Here is a 20,000-nt window from a genome sequence, read left to right on the forward strand (position 1 = left end):
GTCAGCTGCCTCAGGTGAAACCAAGGACGTGAGTAAGAAATAAATATGTGCAGTCAGTCCCCGCCACCGCGGGTCAAGGACACGAGTCTGACGGATACAAGGCAGTCCTTTCCAAAACGTGAACGTTTAATGTGAAAGAAAGATCAAGAATGAAATAAAGTAAAACATCTGAGGAGTAAAACAAGGTGCAGTGGTGCATCAAAGAGAATATTAACACAAAGCTTAAAGGCACACACTTTGCGGGGTGTGAGTGGCGGGCGATCACTGCTCATGTGAGAGCTGTAAGTGCAGGGTTCCAGGAACGTAAGTTATTTAATGCTATCGATTCAAGGGGGAGCTCTGGGAAAGAGGAATCGAGCCTTAATACAGCTGTCAGAAGGAGTCACTTGGAACGAAATAAAAAGTGTGAATTCTGAAGTGTATGGGTGTGAGTGATGGAGAGGAGGGAGATAGGGAAATTAATGGGGAGAAGGATAAAATCACACACTCCTAATCTCCCCCAATCATCTTTTCATCTGAAAATATCCTTGCCTGAGTCTTTCCCGACATAAAAAAAAAGAAGGCAGGCAAAGTTTTTCAAATCGATCTCCGCCCAGTGTGAGTCCAGAGCAGCCTGACCCCGACCCACCCTAAGCTCTCCTTCACCTTACTCCTCCTCCTCCTGGCACACCTCCCGTGTCCCCCTGGCGTTCTCCACTCCCTAGATCGGGACTTACCATACAGACATTTGCCACTTATTGCTACGAGCGCTGTAGGAGGCGATGAGGGCAGTGCGGGGCGTGGTGAGGGCAGGGCGGCGGGCTCTTGGGGGCAAATCTACGCTGGGGTGATGGACGAGGTCACTTACATCACTCGTAATTATCCTGATGTACGAGCTGCCTCTCACGCCACGCGGGGAGAGCAAGGAGGGAAAGGCGGGAGGGAAGAAAGGGAAAGCCTGCTTGTTCCTTTCCCTCTCATTCTTTATCTTTCTTCACGTCCACGCCCTATACCAACTCCTTTTCTATTTATCCTTTATCTTCCCCTCCTCATTCTTCTCATCCCTCTCCTCTTCTTTCCTTTTCTTTCAGTTTGTGGTGTGAGGTAACATTTCAATAGAGTGATAGTGTATAAGCAGGTGCAAAGTGTGATCTTATTGACCTTCCTATACAGTCACTGGGATGCCGTGACCCGATCAGACAGACAAGCTGCTCCATGTGTAACTGATTACTGCAACCAGTCACACTAAGCTGCAGCGACGTCACCTGTGCCCTACTTTCTTGTTCATTTCCCCCTTACCTCTCCACGTCCTCCAGTTCCTTTACTCTTCCTCTCCTCTCCTCTCCTCTCCTTCGTACATCCTTTCGTCACACGCCATTACCATTCGCACTGCTTCTCCTTTGATCATTCCTTCCTTCCTTCGTTTGTGAGAACAGCGATTTTGATAGTTGGTTTCTCCTGCCATTCTAGTAATTCCACTGTCACTTCCTTTTCAGACTACTCACACACACACACACAGACACACACACACACACTCTTCCTCCTTTACTTAACCCCCGATCTCCAGTCTTTCCTTCCTCACTCCCTCTCTTCCTCCCTTCCATCGTCATCTATGATTACAGGTAAACATCCACCTAGAGGCGCGTTGTTCCAGGTGCTTCAGTAATGCATGAAAGGTTTTGTGGGCAGCTGAAAGGTCACCACGGAGGCAGGAACCTTACTTATTAATACAACATGAAACTGATGCGTTGAACTTTGAACCCCTGCACACAACGCTACTGCAACTACACTCAGCACGAAACATAATGGGATTCTGTCTTCGCTATGTTATGATTTTTTTTTTTCCTGGTTTTCCCACAAAACATATGCAAGACACATGAGATTCCTCCACGGGCAGCACAGCGAGGTCCAAACGAGTCCCCGGGGAGAGGATGAAAAGGCCGGACACTCCCCTCCCTCACTGAGCACCGCGCTCTCTGAATGTTATGAGAAGACCAACCTCCGTGACCAATGCTGCTTTCAGCCGAACGAGGAGAGAGAGAGAGAGAGAGAGAGAGAGAGAGAGAGAGAGAGAGAGAGAGAGAGAGAGAGAGAGAGAGAGAGAGAGAGAGAGAGAGAGAGAGAGAGAGAGAGAGAGAGAGAGAGAGAGAGAGAGAGAGAAGGAAGAGGAATTAGAAAAGATAAGAACACAAAACATAATTAAATAGATGCAATTCTTTAATAGTATTCTCTCTCTCTCTCTCTCTCTCTCTCTCTCTCTCTCATGCATAACCATCTGCAATGATGGAAAGACAAATAAAATTCCTACGGCCTCATCCCCAGCAGGAGGGACAGGTCGCGGTGATCGAGGTGGACAAGTGGCTTCCCTCAAGGTGACGCGCCGCTGATCTTTTCACGGCGATCCCACACAAGTCTTGCTCTTAACTTCTTTGGAAGGTGTGTCAGGCCTGTCAGCTGTGAACTGGCGAGGTGTGTTGAGTAAACACTTGAGGGTGCTCGAGGTGAGTGGCTGGTAGGGTGGAGGGGAAGGCCGGGGCTCTCCACGCAGGCTGCGGGAACTCGGGCGAGAGGCATAAATTTTACCTTCCGAGGGGGCAAGCAGAGGCCGCGGGAGGACGGTTCTTCTTACCTGTGGGAGGAGTGTGAAATTGGGAAATGTGTAAAGGTGAGGGAGAAGCTTCTCTCCACAAAGGTCCCTTGTTACTGCAGTGTTGGCCCACGCCTGTCTCCCACACACTCACACCACACGATCGCATAAATCTTGTGTAATGGATAGAGAAACATGCCACAGCTCCAACAAAGTTCCCTTGCTGCTGCAGTGAGTCTACTGCCAGTTTGGCAATGAGCCTTCCCCCCTAACGTCCATCGGCCCATGAATACTAGATGAGACGTCAGACGCCTTCATCCCTCAACAGCGACAGCTCAGAACCAAAAATCAATTGCTAACTACGAACACCTCTCCACCCCGTTGTTAAGGCGGTTAGGTAGGCTTCTCCTTTAAGACGGGCAATAACCAGAAGAAGGAATAGAAAAGGTACGCCCCTGGAAGCACGCCCTCATTACAGAAAAGATGAGCAGCTCACCTCATAACCGGGCAGCCACAGCCGCGCCCCATCACCATCACATGTGCAATGCTAAAAGCCTCGCCAACATTAGTGTCGCGTCCAGACGGGAACAAATAGGTAGGCTAACATGGCATCACTGGCGGCAAATAATTATGTCTCCTAGAGTGTTTGCCAAGGAAAACAAGACGGGAGTAACAAACACGCCACGCAGCAGTTATCGTCACGGCAAGACAAGAAAATACTGGTGATGGAGGTGGCCTGCACGAGGGGCCACAACGTTGTTTCTAACAGACATGCTCCACCAAGCGATGTGCATGGAGCGATGAGGAGAGGTGGGATGCAGGTGGAGGCTTGCAGGCACAAAGGCGGAAAGTAAAAGCTCAAAAGATGCTTTTGGGAAAAAATGTGACTTTCTCTCTCTCTCTTCAGTCTCACCTGCTAGAGAGGACTGACTCTTCACTGAAAGTTGCTGGAAGGGAAGTATCAGGAACGTACGTAATGTGCTGTACACGAAAATATTTTGACTGGGAAGGTTTGAACCTTGACTAATCAGAGAGAGAGAGAGACAAGACCGACCACTGTAGTGACCGCATCCTTACCACGAATACGGAAAGCGATACAGATTTGCATACAATTGGCGAGAGAAATATCCAGCAAGACAGTATTTGACTGAGAAGGGTCGCTCTTTAATCCCCGGGGCCTCAGAGACAACATTCCTTACTCATGAGGTGTTTTGAAAAGCCCTTCAGACTCAATGCCCCAAATTCCCCAAATACCCCATCCGAATATTCATGCACGGGTATTGTGGGCACGGGCGCGCTTTGTGGACATTCTGTTAGGGTCGGCGGGGGGCCCTTGTTAGCATTGTGCGGCGGCCCGGGGAGTCCTGCTGGCGGCTGCTAGCCCTCGGAAGGGTTGTCCTTTGTGAGGCTGAGCGCCGTGCCCGGAGCCGTGCGTGTCCCGCCGGGAGAAAATGGTGTGCTATTACTGCTTCCGCTCAGCTGCATCACTTGGCCTCAGACTGCTGCCAGCAAGGAGACTTCTCTTTTTTTTCTCTCTCTAACATCCGAACCGTTCACATTCATCCTTGACTCTCTCTCTCTCTCTCTCTCTCTCTCTCTCTCTCTCTCTCTCTCTCTCTCTCTCTCTCTCTCTGTGGTGAAAATGAGCACATACAATATTATATTCTGTAAAAGCAACAACAAGAACATCAACAGCAGCAACAACAACATCATCACAGACACACATATGCATACAGTCACTCTTTTGACATCACTCTCCTGGCCTACATTCTGCGTCGTCACCAGGGCACGCACCATCACCACCACTCCGCAGTCTCGGTAAAGCACAACACCCTCCAAAGAAGACTATATGTCCCTGAGGTGTAACAGCGAGTCTTTGGGCAGAAAAGCGACCCCTGGAGAGAGCTGAGGGGCGAGAGTAAACGGTTAGTCGTGTGGGGGCAGCGGGAGGCTTGTTAACACCTGCGGGGCGCCCCTCGACTCGCTACCGTGCTGCTGCTGGAGGAGCGGCGAGGGACAGGGAGGGAGGGTGTGAGGGAGGGAGGGAGGCGGTGATCTGAGCTGCTTCTGTGTGTGTTGATACGAGCACTGCACTTCATGGCTTTGTTTTCTATTATGACAACGCGACGGGAGGGTTTCTACGAGTGTTATGGGTGTTTACTTGACAGTTTAACATTTTTACGAGGGATAGATATGATCGCTAATTAGAATAATGTGCATATTTAAGACCAGTTGCCGAGTCAGTCATCCGCTGCCTCATCCCTCACCACTCGCTCACTCACCATACTACACGCCACACTCCACAACTAATCTATACCCGACCACACACCCCCATAATCACCACTACCATCACCACCTCCACAACCACACAAACAAAACCACATATAGCCGTCCCTCCACACTCACACTCTACACACACACGCTTCACACTACCACCACCCTACCCTCCCCTGTCACCCCTCTTTCTCTCTCCCAGCCCATTCACCCCGTCACCCCGCCGTCGCCCCTCGCCACACCAATGAGTCTGGTCGATAATGTCACGCTCGGCCACAACAACTGAGAGCAGACTAATAAAATTTTCCGCCATTTTACTTTGTGGCATATCCAAGCAGCTGGTCATGGTGATGGTGGTGGTGGTGGTTGTGGTGGTCAAAGGGTAGTGGTGGTGATGGTAGTGGTGATGACAGTAGTAATGGTGATAGAGGGAGGAGAGAGCGGGGCTGTGTTTGTGTGGCGTGGTGAGCTATTTAGGGCTTAGTCAGGGTTAAGCCGTGTTTGTGTTGGGGTGGCGGGAAAATCTCAGGATCAGGAACGTGTGCAGGTTACTTACTCTCACCCGGATTGATGTGCGTGGCGGCGGACGGCGATTTAATCATACCGACAAAACATCAGCGCAAGAAAGATAAACCCCGGAAGGAGCAAGAAAGATGAACCCCCACCTTAAATAATAAAGAAAAGAAAAAGAAAAGAAAATGACGCGTGTTGTCGCAATGAAAGCAAGGAAAAAAAACACACACACACACACATGAAAATACGAGGAAAAATGCTAATTAGGTTTATTTTGTTAAGCATCATTAACATTTATTTACGCGGTTAAGAGTTTCATTTATTTTTTTCTGAACTAAATGACAAAAGACGCGGCGCAGCTGGTGTATAGTAGTAGTGGTGGTGATGGTGGTGGTGGTGGTAGTGGTGGTGGTACTCCTCGCCCTCGTCCGTGTCTGTCTGTCCGTGACGCCATGAAATTTTATAGACTTGGATGAACCATAAATCAGAATCACGCGGATATACCTTCTGTTCCCTTTCTTGCTGCGCCCCTCCCACTCTCTCTCTCTCTCTCTCTCTCTCTCTCTCTCTCTCTCTCTCTCTCTCTCTCTCTTCTTGTTTTCTTCAATTTTCATTCTAGTGTTATCTCTATCATTCTTAATCTTGTGTTTATTATTATTAGTACTTACATCTCTCTCTCTCTCTCTCTCTCTCTCTCTCTCTCTCTCTCTCTCTCTCTCTCTCTCTCTCTCTCTCTTAGTCCTCCTCCTCCTCCTCCTCCTCCTCCTCCTCCTCTTTCTTCTTCTTTTCAAACCCTTCCTCTCTCTTCTCTTTGATCACCGTTTTGACAATTATTCTCCCATTCTGTCACTCACTCCCCTCTCAATCAATCCTTCCATCTCTCCTCGTCCTCTAATTCCTCTACTGTCCTTCCCTCTCCCTCCTCCGATCGTCTCCGCGGGTCACTTTCATCATCCTGTTTTTCTATTTTTGTTCCCCCTTCACTTTGTAATTTCATCATTCAACTGTATCTTTTTAATTTGTATATCTATCTATGTCTGTCTGGATGGGTGGGTGGCTGGATGAATGGACGGACGGGTGGTTGAGAGAGTAGGTGTTGTATCTGCTTCTCTATTTTTCTCTCTCTCTCTTTCTCTCTTTTTAAACACACATTAAATTCCTTCCTCACTCATATAATGTTCTTTCCTCTCCTTTCCACCACCACCACAACCACCATTACCACCACCTCCTCCTTCTCCTACTCCTCTTTCACCTTCATCCCTTCACCCCTGCTCCTATCCCTGCCCATTCCCCAGCCCTAGATCCCTACCACCCCTCTGCCGCCTCCCCAGCTGTTCTTTGTGTCGGCTGTGGTGTGAAATAAGGGAATAAAGCGAACATAATAGGGATAATGCCAATAAGACCGCCACCTTGAACCTTGCCGCAGATAGCTAAAGGAGGAGGAGGAGGAGGAGGAGGAGGAGGAGGAGGAGGAGGAGGAGGAAGGGTGTTTTTATCCATTCCAGCACCGTCCAGATGAATTATCAATGCTTCTCGTTTTCATGGAGTCTTTTTTTCTGCCTTTTGTGTGTGTGTGTGTCGGTGATGTGATGTGTTTTGGCTTTGGTGGTGGTGGTGGTGGTGGTGGTGGTGGTGGTGGTGTGTGTGTGTGTGTGTGTGTGTGTGTGTGTGTGTGTGTGTGTGTGTGTGTGTGTGTGTGTGTGTGTGTGTGTGTGTGTGTGTGTGTACAAAAGAGTGAAACCACACGGGAAAGGTAAGGAAGGAAAGGGAAGGGAAGAGAAGTAGTACCACCACCACCAACACCACCACCACCACCATCACCACCAGCCGTCGCAGGAGCAAGGCGGACATAAGGAAGTAGCATTATTATCACTCGGCCTTGAGGGAAGAGCGATTAACTGTAATCTCGCTGTTTGTTATCGCCACACCGTGCATTAGTGGTCGCGCAGGACGTGTTGTGAACGTGTCAGTGTGTCAGTCAGCCACAACACGTCTTCCCTGACTGGCTGACTGGCTGACTGGCTGGTTATCGTTACCGCATCTCGCTTCGTAAACCCTTAATCGTGCCATGTGTGAGTAGAGAATTCGTTTTTTCTTGTTTTTCTTTTACCAACTTCTCCTGTTATCGTTAAAGTCATCTCGTACAAAAACACAACAATTCATTTCTTCTTCTCGTTCTTCTTCCTCTTCTTCTTCATCATCATCTTTTTCCTAGTTTGCTGTAACCCTGAAGTCATCTCGTGGATAACTCAAGAATACAGTTTATTTATTTTTTTTCCCTCTCTATTCTTCTATCACCACTATCTTTTTCTTCCTTGACCGCGATGATTGATGAGACGCGCAGTTAGACGATGCTTCGCTTAATTGTTACCCGTGGCGGTGATGCTTATTGATTTGGTGATGTGATGATGCTTTTTACTCCTGCTGCTGGTGACGGGTAAAGTAAAAAAAAAAAAAAAAAAAACTGGCGCAGAAATTAATCATTACAACTGGAGGAGGAGGAGGAGGAGGAGGAGGAGGAGGAGGAGGAGGAGGAGGAGGAGGAGGAGGAGGGGGAGGAAGAGTTGAAGAAGAAGAGAAGACGAAGAAGAAGAAGATGAAGAAGTACAAACTTAAGAACAAGCAAACATAAAGAAAAAAATATATAATGATAATGATGAGAAGGATGATAAGGAGTAGAGAGAAAAGAAGAACGAAAGGAGGAGGAGGAGGAGGAGGAGGAGGAGGAGGAGGAGGAGGAGGAGGAGGAGGAGGAGGAGGAGAAAAAGAACGAAAAGAGGAAGGGAAGATGAAGAAATAGGAGGACAGCTTGAAGAAACGGAGGAAAATGAAGAGAACAAAAAGGAGAAGGAGGAAGAGAAGGACAGAGGAATCCTGCGGCACACACACACACACACACACACACACACACACACACACACACACACACACACACACACACACACACACACACACACACACACATGTATAGTCACTGCTTCTCATGGCGGTTTCCCCTTGAGGATAATTCATCATCAGCAGTGTAGAGAGTGAGAGAGAGAGAGAGAGAGTGTGTTACCGAGAGGACAAATCCATCTCACTATGATTAATGATACTTCCGTCCCTCCTCACACATCACACACCCTTCCTGCGCCTTTCTTCCTTCCTTCCGCCTATAAAGAAATACGATAAAGATGAACAAGTTAAGTCAGGCAGTACAAACACGGTCACTTCTGTACCCTATGCAATAAGTATACAAGACCGGTACTGTAGCAATATCACCTCTATTCGGTTACTTTTCTACTATTCTGGATAAATACACAAGCAAATCTTCCTCAATATTTCACTTCCCAGTAAAGGCGCGGTCTTTTAAAAGCAGCGTTACATTCAGCAAAAATATTACACAAAGAGCGACAGTACAAACGAGCGGGGGAGGGAGGCAGGCAGGCAGGCAGACTGGGGTGCGCGACGTAGCGGCCCAGATGCGGCGGCGGGACACGGCCAGAATGGAAAGCATAATCCCCGAGCGGCTGGCGGCTTGACCATTCAGAACCCAAAGACAACTCTATTGTGCCGCGACAAAGGCAACACTCCTTCAAACGCACCGAACTGTTGACAAGCGGCGACTGTCAACCACCACTACCCTTGTCCCTTGCTTCCTCCCTCTCTCTCTCTCTCTCTCTCTCTCTCTCTCTCTCTCTCTCTCTCTCTCTCTCTCTCGCCCCATGTCTCCTTCACCACCTCTCCCTCCCTCCTTCTGGTTCCCTAGCTCCCTAATTCTGCCTCCTCCTGCTGTTCAGTCTCCTGTTACCTTCTCTTCCTTCATCTTTTCTTTATATTTCCTGTGCCTCTCTGTTGCCTCCTGTTTATCTGTTACGTTTATCTTTCGACTCTCTCTCTCTCTCTCTCTCTCTCTCTCTCTCTACTATCTCTGTTTATCTGTAAAGTTTATATCTAAGCTTATCTCTCCTGATGTCCCTCCTTAGTTGAGACGCACACAGCTGATTAAAATAACTTTCTTCCTTTCACTCTGTTCTGTAATGTTCTCTCTATCGACACATTTTTTTATTGTCATTCGATATCCTTCGTTATAACATTTAGGTTTCGTATCTTTCATTAATGGATTTATTCGTTCATTCCTTTTCACCTACTCTTCCTTCCACCTTCTCTTCGCTTCATTCACTCACTCACAACTCACATCCTCCTTCCTTTTCCTATACTTTTCTTTCCTTTCCTTCCTCTCTTCCTTTCCTCTCCCACCTCTTTTTATCTCTCTCTCTCGTTAGTATCCTTTAGTTACCTCCCCTTCTTTCCTCTCTTTACCTATTTAGAAAACTACTTTTACCTCTTTCCCTCCTTTTCCCCTTGTTAGCTCACCCTCTACTTCTCCCCTCTTTCCTTTTTCCCTGTTAGTCTCCTTCTGTCCTCTCCCCCTCCTTTCCTCTCTTTCCCTAGCTTTAAAACCTTTTATTACCCTTTTCTTTCCTCTTCCTGTCTTTCACCTCCTTTCCCCCAAAAGAATGCAGGATAACAAACAGCTTCCCATCAGTCGTCAAATTAGCAGACTCCAAACCCTCGCAGCGGAAACACAATCACACAGGCAATAAGTAATGTGAGATGTCCACCGCACGTCCCGAAATTAGCCCTCCACACATTCAGACACACACACACACACACACACACACACACACACACACACACACAGAGAGAGAGAGAGAGAGAGAGAGAGAGAGAGAAGCATATACTCTTACAGTAACGTAGATGCATACGAGACACACGAGAAAAAGAATAAATGAGCAGAAGCATAACAGAGGAGGACAGTGATACATATTCGAGGAGACAGGAACGAGATGCTGAGAAGACAAGACGTGACGGGAGAGAATGACACCCGGTCCAACAGCCATCCACCACGAAGAAATACAAAACGAAAGCAACGATCAGAGAAGGTAGCCAAGAATAGACACGAAAGGTGCACATCAATAATTACAGATACTTCAGAGACAAAAAGAATCAAACTTTAGGGCGAAGTAGAGAACAGAATAGAAAATTACTCCACGAAAATAAAGGCACAAGAAACGGTCCAACAAATTGAAATATAAAGTCCCACAGACGAATGACAGTTACACGACGGAAGGAAGAAGAAAAAACAAAAGACGTGGAGAAGGAAAAGAGAAGGGGCAGCCAAGGTATACAAAGAAAACCATGTTAACTTTGTACTTTGTCTCGTCATAGCCGTCAAGAGTGGACGCGTCTCTCACGCTTTTGTGTCGTCAGTCTGGTCTGCGGAGGCGTCGCTCATAATGGCAGCGACACCTCACTGTGGTCATTACAGGGCGAGGAGGCGCATAAGGGGAGTGGGATGCGAGGGAGGGTGAGGGGAAGGGGGAGGCAGAGCAGGACAAGAAAGCCGTGAATGGGAAAAGCTCAGCAGAGATAAGCAGTGAACACAATGAGTACCCAAACCAAATTCCCACATTTAAAACGAGCCACAAAGGCCTTGGTATGCGGCAGACCTGTTGCTGTGTGTCCTGGCACCGCCTTGTACACTAATGAGGTCATCCATGTCACTGACGTCACGTGATAGTGGGGGTAACATCTCAACGAATGATATTTATAACTGAAATACAGACACCATCAGTCACTGAGTTATGAATATAAGTCAGAGCATTATTGACTACTCTCTCCCAGAAAAGCTGAAACACTTTTTTTCTAATAAAAGTATGGACGATACTTGGAAAAAAAAAGGGAGTACGAACAACTGTAGAAAAAATAAACGTATGTGAAGCCGAGATGCAAATATACCCCTGTAGTGACAATTTGCGCCCATCATCCCACATGCTGGCTGTCCACACACTTGCCGCCTGTCCCTATACACATCTGCCCATTCCACGCCCCAGTTGTGGCGGTGGTGGAGCCTTGGCAGCAGTTATCATGGCAAGAAGAATGTTCTGCTGGGTAATACTGCACTACCAGTAACATTGCTATTTTCACCACCACCACCACCACCACCAGTACCCGCACAAAGACACATCTCACTCCTCAGAAATACAGCAAATATTCTTACAACAGTGAACAACATAAATTCAAGAAATAAAACCAATACATTTCTTATTTACAAAGTAATATTTTGGCGCCGGGATATAATTACACAGGGCAAAGTTAGTGGATATTGGTGGGGGAGGCAAGGCCGGGCCAGCCCTCTGTGCTAAACCCTGTTATTACTTCTGCCAATATTACATTTGTTATCAACATTCATTGCATTTTTACCTTTACGCTCTCTAAGTTACATCGTAACTTGAACACGCCAACAGGACACACCTGACAGTAGCTCATTCATGCTTGATGTGTTTAGCATAAATCTGTTCCTGAAGATAATACCAACAAAAGCTTGTCTGCATGGCCAAATGTCTCATGATTATGCCACTAATACACTACATGATTTACGGCATAAATACATTCACATGGTATATACTCGTGTATGTGCCTATGCGCGCGTACACACACACACACACACACACACACACACACACACACACACACACACACACACACACCGTATCACATAATGATAATGTATTTTTTTCATTACTTTAACGTTCAGACATGATTTTTCCATGAATGTTTCACTACTAAGCTCGAGAATCGTGCTCCTGAGCTCCATTCTTCACAAGACGTTTGGTTTGCTTCGTGGTTCGCTATGGAAGTCTTTCAGGCAGTGAGCTGCATCTATAGCAAACATGCCACTAATTTCTTATGCAACTGCTAAAAGGATTCACTTCTCTCTTTTTATAATGCGTATATGGGGATGAACTTATATGGATAGTCTTTTCCTACAAACGTGATGTATATCAACTTGGTAATACAGACGAGGCAATAAACCAAACTCCTCACTTTACTTTCACTTACTGTAACTGGACTTACGGAATGGCCACACCAACCAGCACCATCACCACTCGCCCAGGTTGAGGCAAAACACTATGAATATTAAACATCAACAAAGACTTACGCTCACCCACTCCAGCCTGGCCGAGGCTTCACCCTGGCGGCTCGGCGCACAATTCTTGTTACATCGCACACGGACTGACTCTCAATCCTGCGCTCCAAATTACTGCAGATGAGCTTCCTCTGACTAGCGAAACAGTCACAGCGTCGCATACCAAACTACTGACTTGGAAAAAGTTACTTGAGTCTTCCGCGTCTGGCGGGTGTCGCTTCCGCATTATCTTGTTCTGGATCAGACAGCGTGGCTTATCACAAACAGCCTTTTGGGAGCCGTTAACCTCTGTTTGTTCATCTTTCGTTTTCTTTGATGTTCTTTAAGTCCTTCATTTTCAAAGTTGTCATGAATATTTTCTGTGGTAGCTGGCTTTGCATGTGTGTTTCAGGGTCTCATGGTAATGACATACCCAGTGCATAAAAGTATAAACAAGTAAGATAACCATTGCCTTAATGATGGGTAATTGGTCTGTACTGACACTAATGATACACTTGTGAATGTGTTGAAAAATGTAAAAGTAAAATATTTGTTGAGCCATTTCAATGTAATCCTGTAATTCTTCACAGCACGTGTTACGATGTTCCCTCAATACTTCATATTATGCATAGAAACAGATGTTGAATTTAAGAAATCTCTCCCGTTGATGAAGAAACATGAGAACACGAAACGAGAAAAAATGAATTAATATATAAACAAATTACTACACACACACACACACACACACACACACACACACACACACACACACACACACGGCACACTTTCACACCTCCTCCAATACAACCCTGCAAGAACATTTCATTAGTTCCTATCGATGCCTTCAACAAAAAAAAAAAAAAAGATAAAAAAAAACGAGAATAAAAATATATTACCTTTCAGTAAAAACAAAAGCCACTCATCTGGAACAGCGGGAGGGACCACGCAAAGTAGGGCAGTCCATTCCCCTCCCATGCATCCCCCAGTCCTCCCTTCCCCCATCACCCATTACCGTCTCCTTCACTTCCCTCCTGCACTCACCCCTCTCTCTCGTTCCCATCAACAGCCTCCTCTCCCTTCCCTCTCTCTCCTCTGTATCTTTCCACTCCCTCCCACCCTCCTGCCTCCAACACGCCCTTCCGTTCCCTCCCCCTATCCCTCCTACCGTTATTATCACTGATGTCTGTTATCCTGCCTCCTCCTCCTCCTCCTCCTCCTCCTCCTCCTCCTCCTCCTCCTCCTCCTCCTCCTCCTCCCGGTGTTCCGTGGTTGACTTGATCACCTACAGATGCTGAAGGAAATGATCGTAAAATCTAAAAAAAATTAAGCAAAATGTTTTGTTTTTCTTATTTTGTTCTTATTAGTGTTAAAGGTTTTTATTTTAGTGTTGTTGTTTTTTTTGCTCCAGTTTTTCTTTTCCTGGTTTATCGATTTTCATTTTCTGGGAATAATTGTAAGTTGGTCTTAATTGGTAGCAGATTAGTTTTATTTATTTATTTTTTGTTCAGAGATAGATAGATAGATAGATAGATAGAGAGAGAGAGAGAGAGAGAGAGAGAGAGAGAGAGAGAGAGAGAGAGAGAGAGAGAGAGAGAGAGAGAGACGACACACACACACACACACACACACACACACACACACACACACGATGCCTATCTGGATAAGAGTGTGGAGAAAAAAATTACATGTTTGTTATGACGTGGAAGATTATCCCGGTGTGTGTGTGTGTGTGTGTGTGTGTGTGTGTGTGTGTGTGTGTGTGTGTGTGTGTGTGTGTGTGTGTGTGTGTGTGTGTGTGTGTGTGCGTGTGTGCGGTGCAGAGAGAGAGAGAGAGAGAGAGAGGGAGCAGAAACGGAAAGAAACAAGGGAAGGGGAGAGAGGCGGAACAAAGAAGGATGGGGAAACACAACAGAAAAATGCCAGAGAGAGAGAGAGAGAGAGAGAGAGAGAGAGAGAGAGAGAGAGAGAGAGAGAGAGAGAGACAATATTTAATGTATAAGTAAAGGAGTGATGGTGGATGAACAGAGGAAGTAACCAATGTTTCACCTCAACACTGTCATTTTCTCTTCAATCATTGGCTATTTACCCCGCTCACTGAGAAGATTCATATCATTACTCGTGTCTCAAGAACACCCAAAAAGACAGTAAAAGTGGAAGTTAATAAGTACTTAATCCCACCTCATTGATACTTACCCTCTGACTATTACGGCATACCACAAATTCATCACATGTGTTCTTATAAATAAATTACATGACTCTTAGGGAAGGTGGGAAAAGCAATGAGTTGTTGAAAAAAAAAAAAAAAAAAAGAGAAGAGGTACGAGTGAAGTAAACAATATAATTTTTCACAAGGTAACTTTCTGGAATGGTGGTGTATTAGCTTTGGTTGGTGTTATAGTTACATCAAGGCAGTTCAGTTGTGTTATGATTCCTTTCCCATGTTCATTATCTTATTACTACTCACTCTCTCTCTCTCTCTCTCTCTCTCTCTCTCTCTCTCTCTCTCTCTCTCTCATCCCAGCGTCGTGTATGTTCAGCCAGTCATGGGCCGTCCTTGTAAGAGTCATGGCGCTGCGGGTGTTCAGTATTGATCATGTCCCTGTTGCTTGCAGTTGCTTATTAGTGTTTCCGGGCAGCAGGGAGGGCGTGGGATAAGGGACGAAGGACAGGAGTCAACTATGGCAACTGGTGGCTTGAGTGGGAGCGAGGGATGGGGAGAGAAGGAATAGGAAAGAGGAGACGTGTTTGTTGGCGGGAAGGTTAATTTCAGATTGAAAATAAACATCCTTACTGAATATGTTTAATTAAAGAGCAATTGATACATTCTTTAAAGCCATCCTAAGTTGAATACACTGCTGTTTCATTACTGGTTTGAAAGTCATCCTCATGTACCTTATCTTCTTCACATTTTGCCTCTATCATTCCATATCCCTTATACGCTGCAGCTTATCCCAAACAGCTTCGCAAGGGACAACAAATCTGCTGCTATTGGCCTTCCTCAACACTCCAGTCTTTATCCCTATCACTCCCTCACTCTCTACGTCTATTAACATACCACATCATGTTCACTATTTTTCCATGAGTTAGTACGCGTTTCCTGTTTTAGCACACTGCGGCGCTAATGTGACATGGGGAAGGAATGCTTGTGGTGGTGGTGGTGGTGGTTGTGGTGGTGGTGGTGGAACTGAGCGGTAATGGTGTTGGTTGGGGAGTGAGAGTATGAAAATGTGGGAGGGACAAAGCTAAAAGTGGGATGAAGGGAGAAAAATATTAACTCTTTTAGTACTGGAACGCAGTAGACGATTTTATTGACATTAGGAAGGGTCTATGGAGGTCAGAAGATTAATGGTCACAGTCTGAAGCTGTATAAAATCACCAAATAATACACAAAATAAATCTGAAAACGCGTCATGGTATTGAGGGAATTAATGATGGAGGTAGTGGTGGTGGTGGAGTATGAAACTGACGAAATATAGGAGAGGACAAGGTGGCAATGGTGGTGGTGGCGGCGGTAATGGTGGTGGTGGTGTTTGGGCATGACGGAAAGGTAGTCAGACACCGAGCGGGCATTGATGATTCGTGTTGATGTCTGAAGCCTCTATGTGGTTATTTTCGGCTCCACATTTAAATAGTAAGGCTGAGGATGCGTGAGCGGAAGCGAGTACCTGAAGGACCAGTAATCAGTAACCGGTAGCCAGAAGCCAGTAACCAGTAACCTGAAGGAGAGGGCACCGCGGCGACTCACGGTTCGGGGACAGCGTAACATGGAGTGGCGATTATGAGTGAACAGAGTAACACGTCATAATGCTGGTGAGCGGATGACTGACACACACACACACACACACTCACACAAACACACACACACACACACACACACACACACACACACACACACACACACACACACACACACACACATCATTGCCTTGATTTGTGTTGCTAGTAAAAAGTTGACCATTGTTCCCTGAGAGGCCACGAGTGGGAGCCGCATGCATCCCTTGTCCCTCACTACCCCTGCTCTCTCTCTCTCTCTCTCTCTCTCTCTCTCTCTCTCTCTCTCTCTCTCTCTCTCTCTCTCTCTCTCTCTCTCTCTTTCCTCACATTTCAATCCTCTGTAGCTTTCATTAATCCCACTCATTCCTCTACCCTTACCTTCTTTCCTCACCCACTTTATCCTCTGTGTTAATTCTCCCATTCTACTCTCGTCCCTCAATCCCTCCTTCCCTCCCTCCTCCCTCCCTTGCACCAATGAGGTACTCCTGAACAGCCAGCGTGCCGCCTTCCTCCACCCCCTCCCGCGAGTAATCTCTCCTCACCGTCTTTTGTTTCAGCCTCCGAGCGTGATCCCTCAGCAGGCAAAGGTAGAGTGCCGAGCTGTCCTGTGCCTGCTGCACTTTACTACTCCTCTCCTGACCCACACACTCTTATCCTTACATCCTCCATTGCCCGTCCACTCGTGTCCGGCTACTGCTGTATTTTTTTTTTTTTTTTTTTTTTTTTTTTTGCTGCATGTGTCTGTCTCCTTCCTTACTTCAGCTTCCTCTCTCCTGGTGAACGCCAAGTCAGGTGTTTGTCTTGTGTCTTATCAGGGTATTGTTGCTGTTCTTTTCTCTCTCTCTCTCTCTCTCTCTCTCTCTCTCTCTCTCTCTCTCTCTCTCTCTCTCTCTCTCTTGTTTGTTTCTTTTTTTCATTTATTTTGCTCAATTTTCTCTTTCTTCTCCTATTTTGAGTCTATATGCCTCTTTTTTTCTATTTTTCTGCTTTCTCTATTTTTCTATTTTTAACCTCTTCATTTCTCTTTTTTATTCTCTTTCTTTATTTCCTCTTTCTTGTTCTTCTTTTAAGTCTCCTTTCCTCATCTATTTCTTTTCCCTTTATCTCTATTTACTCTCTCAATATTTTCTCTTCTCTCCCTTTTCGTGCTCCACCTCCTCTTTCCTTTCATTAACTTTTCTTTCTTTTCTCCACTCTGCCTCTCTTTTCCCTCTAATTCTTAACATTTCTATCCTTCTTCTATTTCTTCGTCCTCCTCTTTACTTTTTGCTCTTCACATAATTTCCTCATTCTAGCTTACTTTTCTTCCTCCTCCTTCTTCTCCTCTTCTTCCTTCTCCTCCTTCTCCTCCTTCTCCTTCTCCAGACTTAGCATCTATTGTAAGCACACTTTTTTTCGTACTGAAGCAAGCCAAGGGGTATGAGGAAGACTGTTTACGTCATGATACAGTTCTGAGTCATCTACACCACTCTCATTCATTAGTTCTCCTAGGAATACTCTCTCTCTCTCTCTCTCTCTCTCTCTCTCTCTCTCTCTTCTGCATGTTTATTTTATTTTTACTTGATTTTTTATTTTGTATTGCTATTCTATTATTATTGTTGTTATTATTATTATTATTATTATTATTATTATTATTATTATTATTATTATTTGTTGACTTGTGTTTGTGTCTTTTTTTCAGTTAAGAGTCGTGAGTTAAAATGTGAATTATTATAGTTATTTATCGTTTCTCTCTCTCTCTCTCTCTCTCTCTCTCTCTCTCTCTCTCTCTCTCTCTCTCTCTCCAGCACCTCATAACTCAAACGTAGAAAACAGATAAAAAATCAATATCTTTATAATAGGAGAGAGAGAGAGAGAGAGAGAGAGAGAGAGAGAGAGAGAGAGAGAGAGAGAGAGAGAGAGAGAGAGAGAGAGAGAGAGAGAGAGAGAGAGATTAGACCCAAACTCGCGGCTCGTGTCAAGAAGAAACGTTTACATTAATCTTCTCACCCTCCCCTGAAGTGACCGACATCTTCCCTATACCTCCTCCTCCTCCTCTTCCTCCTCCTCCTCCTCCTCCTCCTCCTCCTCCTCCTCCTCTTTGCCCTCTTCTTCCTCTATCCTCCTTGTCCTCTTCTTCCTCCTCCTTCTTGTCCTCTTCTTCCTCTATTCTCACTTCTTCCCTCCCTTTCTTTCTTTTCTCACTCCTGTGTCTTCTTCACTTCGTCCTACCACCATGAAATTCTATAAATCAATTCTTCCATTTATGTTTTTATTCTTTTGTTCTCTCTTCATATATATATTTTTTTTTTTGCAGTTTTCTTATTTGTCATTCTTGCAGTTTTCTCAGTTTCGTCTTTTCATCAACTGTCGTTCCTGATTTTTTTTTTTTTTTTTTTTAATGTTTAGTGCTTATTCTTCATTTAGCCTTCCTTTTAGTACTGTTTTTATTTTTATTTTTTTTTTTTGTGCTAATTCTTCAATATTTTTTTTTTCTATATCTATTAGCTCGCTTTTGTTCTCTCTCGTACTTGTCTTCTTGCTTTCATTTCAATTGCTTTCATTCACTGCACAACAAGTCTTTATTTCCCTTCGTTCCCTGATTTCCTCCTGTATACTCCCCCTCGTCTCCCCCAACATCGCTCCTCTCCTATCCTCCCCTAAATGGAGATGAGGGGCGAAGGAAGGACCCCCGTGGCGGCCCCAGGGGAGGTTTGTGATCTGTTTGTGACTCCTCCTCTTCTCTCCTTCTCGCTCCTCTTCCTCACCTCGGTCCCTCCTCTCCCGCCCTCTTCTCATTATCTTTAGCAGCTTTAGAACTTCCGCCTTTATTATCGTTCTCGGTTGATTTTTGTGGCATTGTACTGTACTCTATCGCCCAGTTCGTCCTTTTACATCTGTCAAATACTGTCTTGTTGCTTCCTGTTAGTTACGTATGTTTGTTTCCTTTCTTTCATTTTCTTAGGGTGGTGAGGCACTTGTTTTTATTTTTTTTCTAGTGAGGGGAGATGAGATATGATGTATGGCTTTCCTTTTTCCTTCTCTTTTTCCTTCTTTCTATTTTTTTTTTTTTTTTTTGCTACCTTCAATATTCTTTTTTTTTCCTATCGCTCTTCTCTGTTCTCAATTTTTTTTTTCATCTTTTATTTACTTTCCTTCTCTTTTTTTTTCATCCCCTCTTCTTTTTCCTCATCCGTGCTTCTCTTTTTTTTTTCTTCACCATCTATTTCATGTGGCTCCACTCTTTCCTCGTTACGTATCCTCCTGTAATTTTATTTGCATTACTCGTATTTCCTTCGACAAACATCACTTATCATTCACTTTACATTATATTCTGGAAACTTTCTACGTCACAATCAGACTACTTTCAAAATGGCTCTATATAGTTGAAGTTACACTGGTTTTCAAGGGTGTGTTTATGGTTTTACTGATGGAATAACAAGATTTTTACAAATTCAGCACGATAAACACCCTTAGGAACCAGAATAATCACATTTGTGTCCTTTACAAACAGTTTTGGTGAGGAAGCAAAGTGTTTCAGAATAAAGGCCTTTGTTACTTTTTCTACACCAGGACAAAAGCGAGAGAGAATAAGTTTGTTTATACATGAGAGGGTGTTTATCTTTTCTCGCTCTCTCCAGGTTCTCAAATCCGCCCAGATGGAACGCGGCTTTTCTCGAGCCTTTTGTGAGACTATTAACTCCGTGACCCGACTGACCTGACCTCCACTCCAGGGGGTCCGTGTAGGCATTACCGCGGTGCCGCCATTGTTCAGTAATTGGTGTTTAACGCGACTGATGTGCCGGGGGGATGACCCAGACGCCGCCCCCTCCGTCACCTCAGGTCACTAAGGTCACAGGTCATCAGTGCGAGACAGCTCTCTCTCTCTCTCTCTCTCTCTCTCTCTCTCTCTCTCTCTCTCTCTCTCTCTCTCAGCGTCAT

The 20,000-nt window shown here is 45.3% G+C and overlaps 1 protein-coding gene across 8 annotated transcripts in view; it reads left to right on the forward strand.

Annotated features, from left to right (window-relative positions):
* The window catches only part of LOC123519057 (transcription factor Sp9-like), a 132,635-nt gene that overhangs the window by 15,797 nt on the left and 96,838 nt on the right, over positions 1 to 20,000 (forward strand). For 6 of the 8 annotated variants that reach the window (XM_045280222.1, XM_045280223.1, XM_045280224.1 and 3 more), the window contains exon 2: positions 16,637 to 16,666. The exons of the other annotated variants lie outside the window; for them this stretch is intronic. In XM_045280222.1, coding sequence (XP_045136157.1) covers positions 16,637 to 16,666 — 30 coding nt within the window. The remainder of the gene's footprint in view (positions 1 to 16,636; positions 16,667 to 20,000) is intronic. 8 annotated transcript variants of the gene reach the window in all.

Source organism: Portunus trituberculatus, chromosome 44, assembly GCF_017591435.1.
Source record: "Portunus trituberculatus isolate SZX2019 chromosome 44, ASM1759143v1, whole genome shotgun sequence".
NCBI lineage: Eukaryota > Metazoa > Arthropoda > Malacostraca > Decapoda > Portunidae > Portunus > Portunus trituberculatus.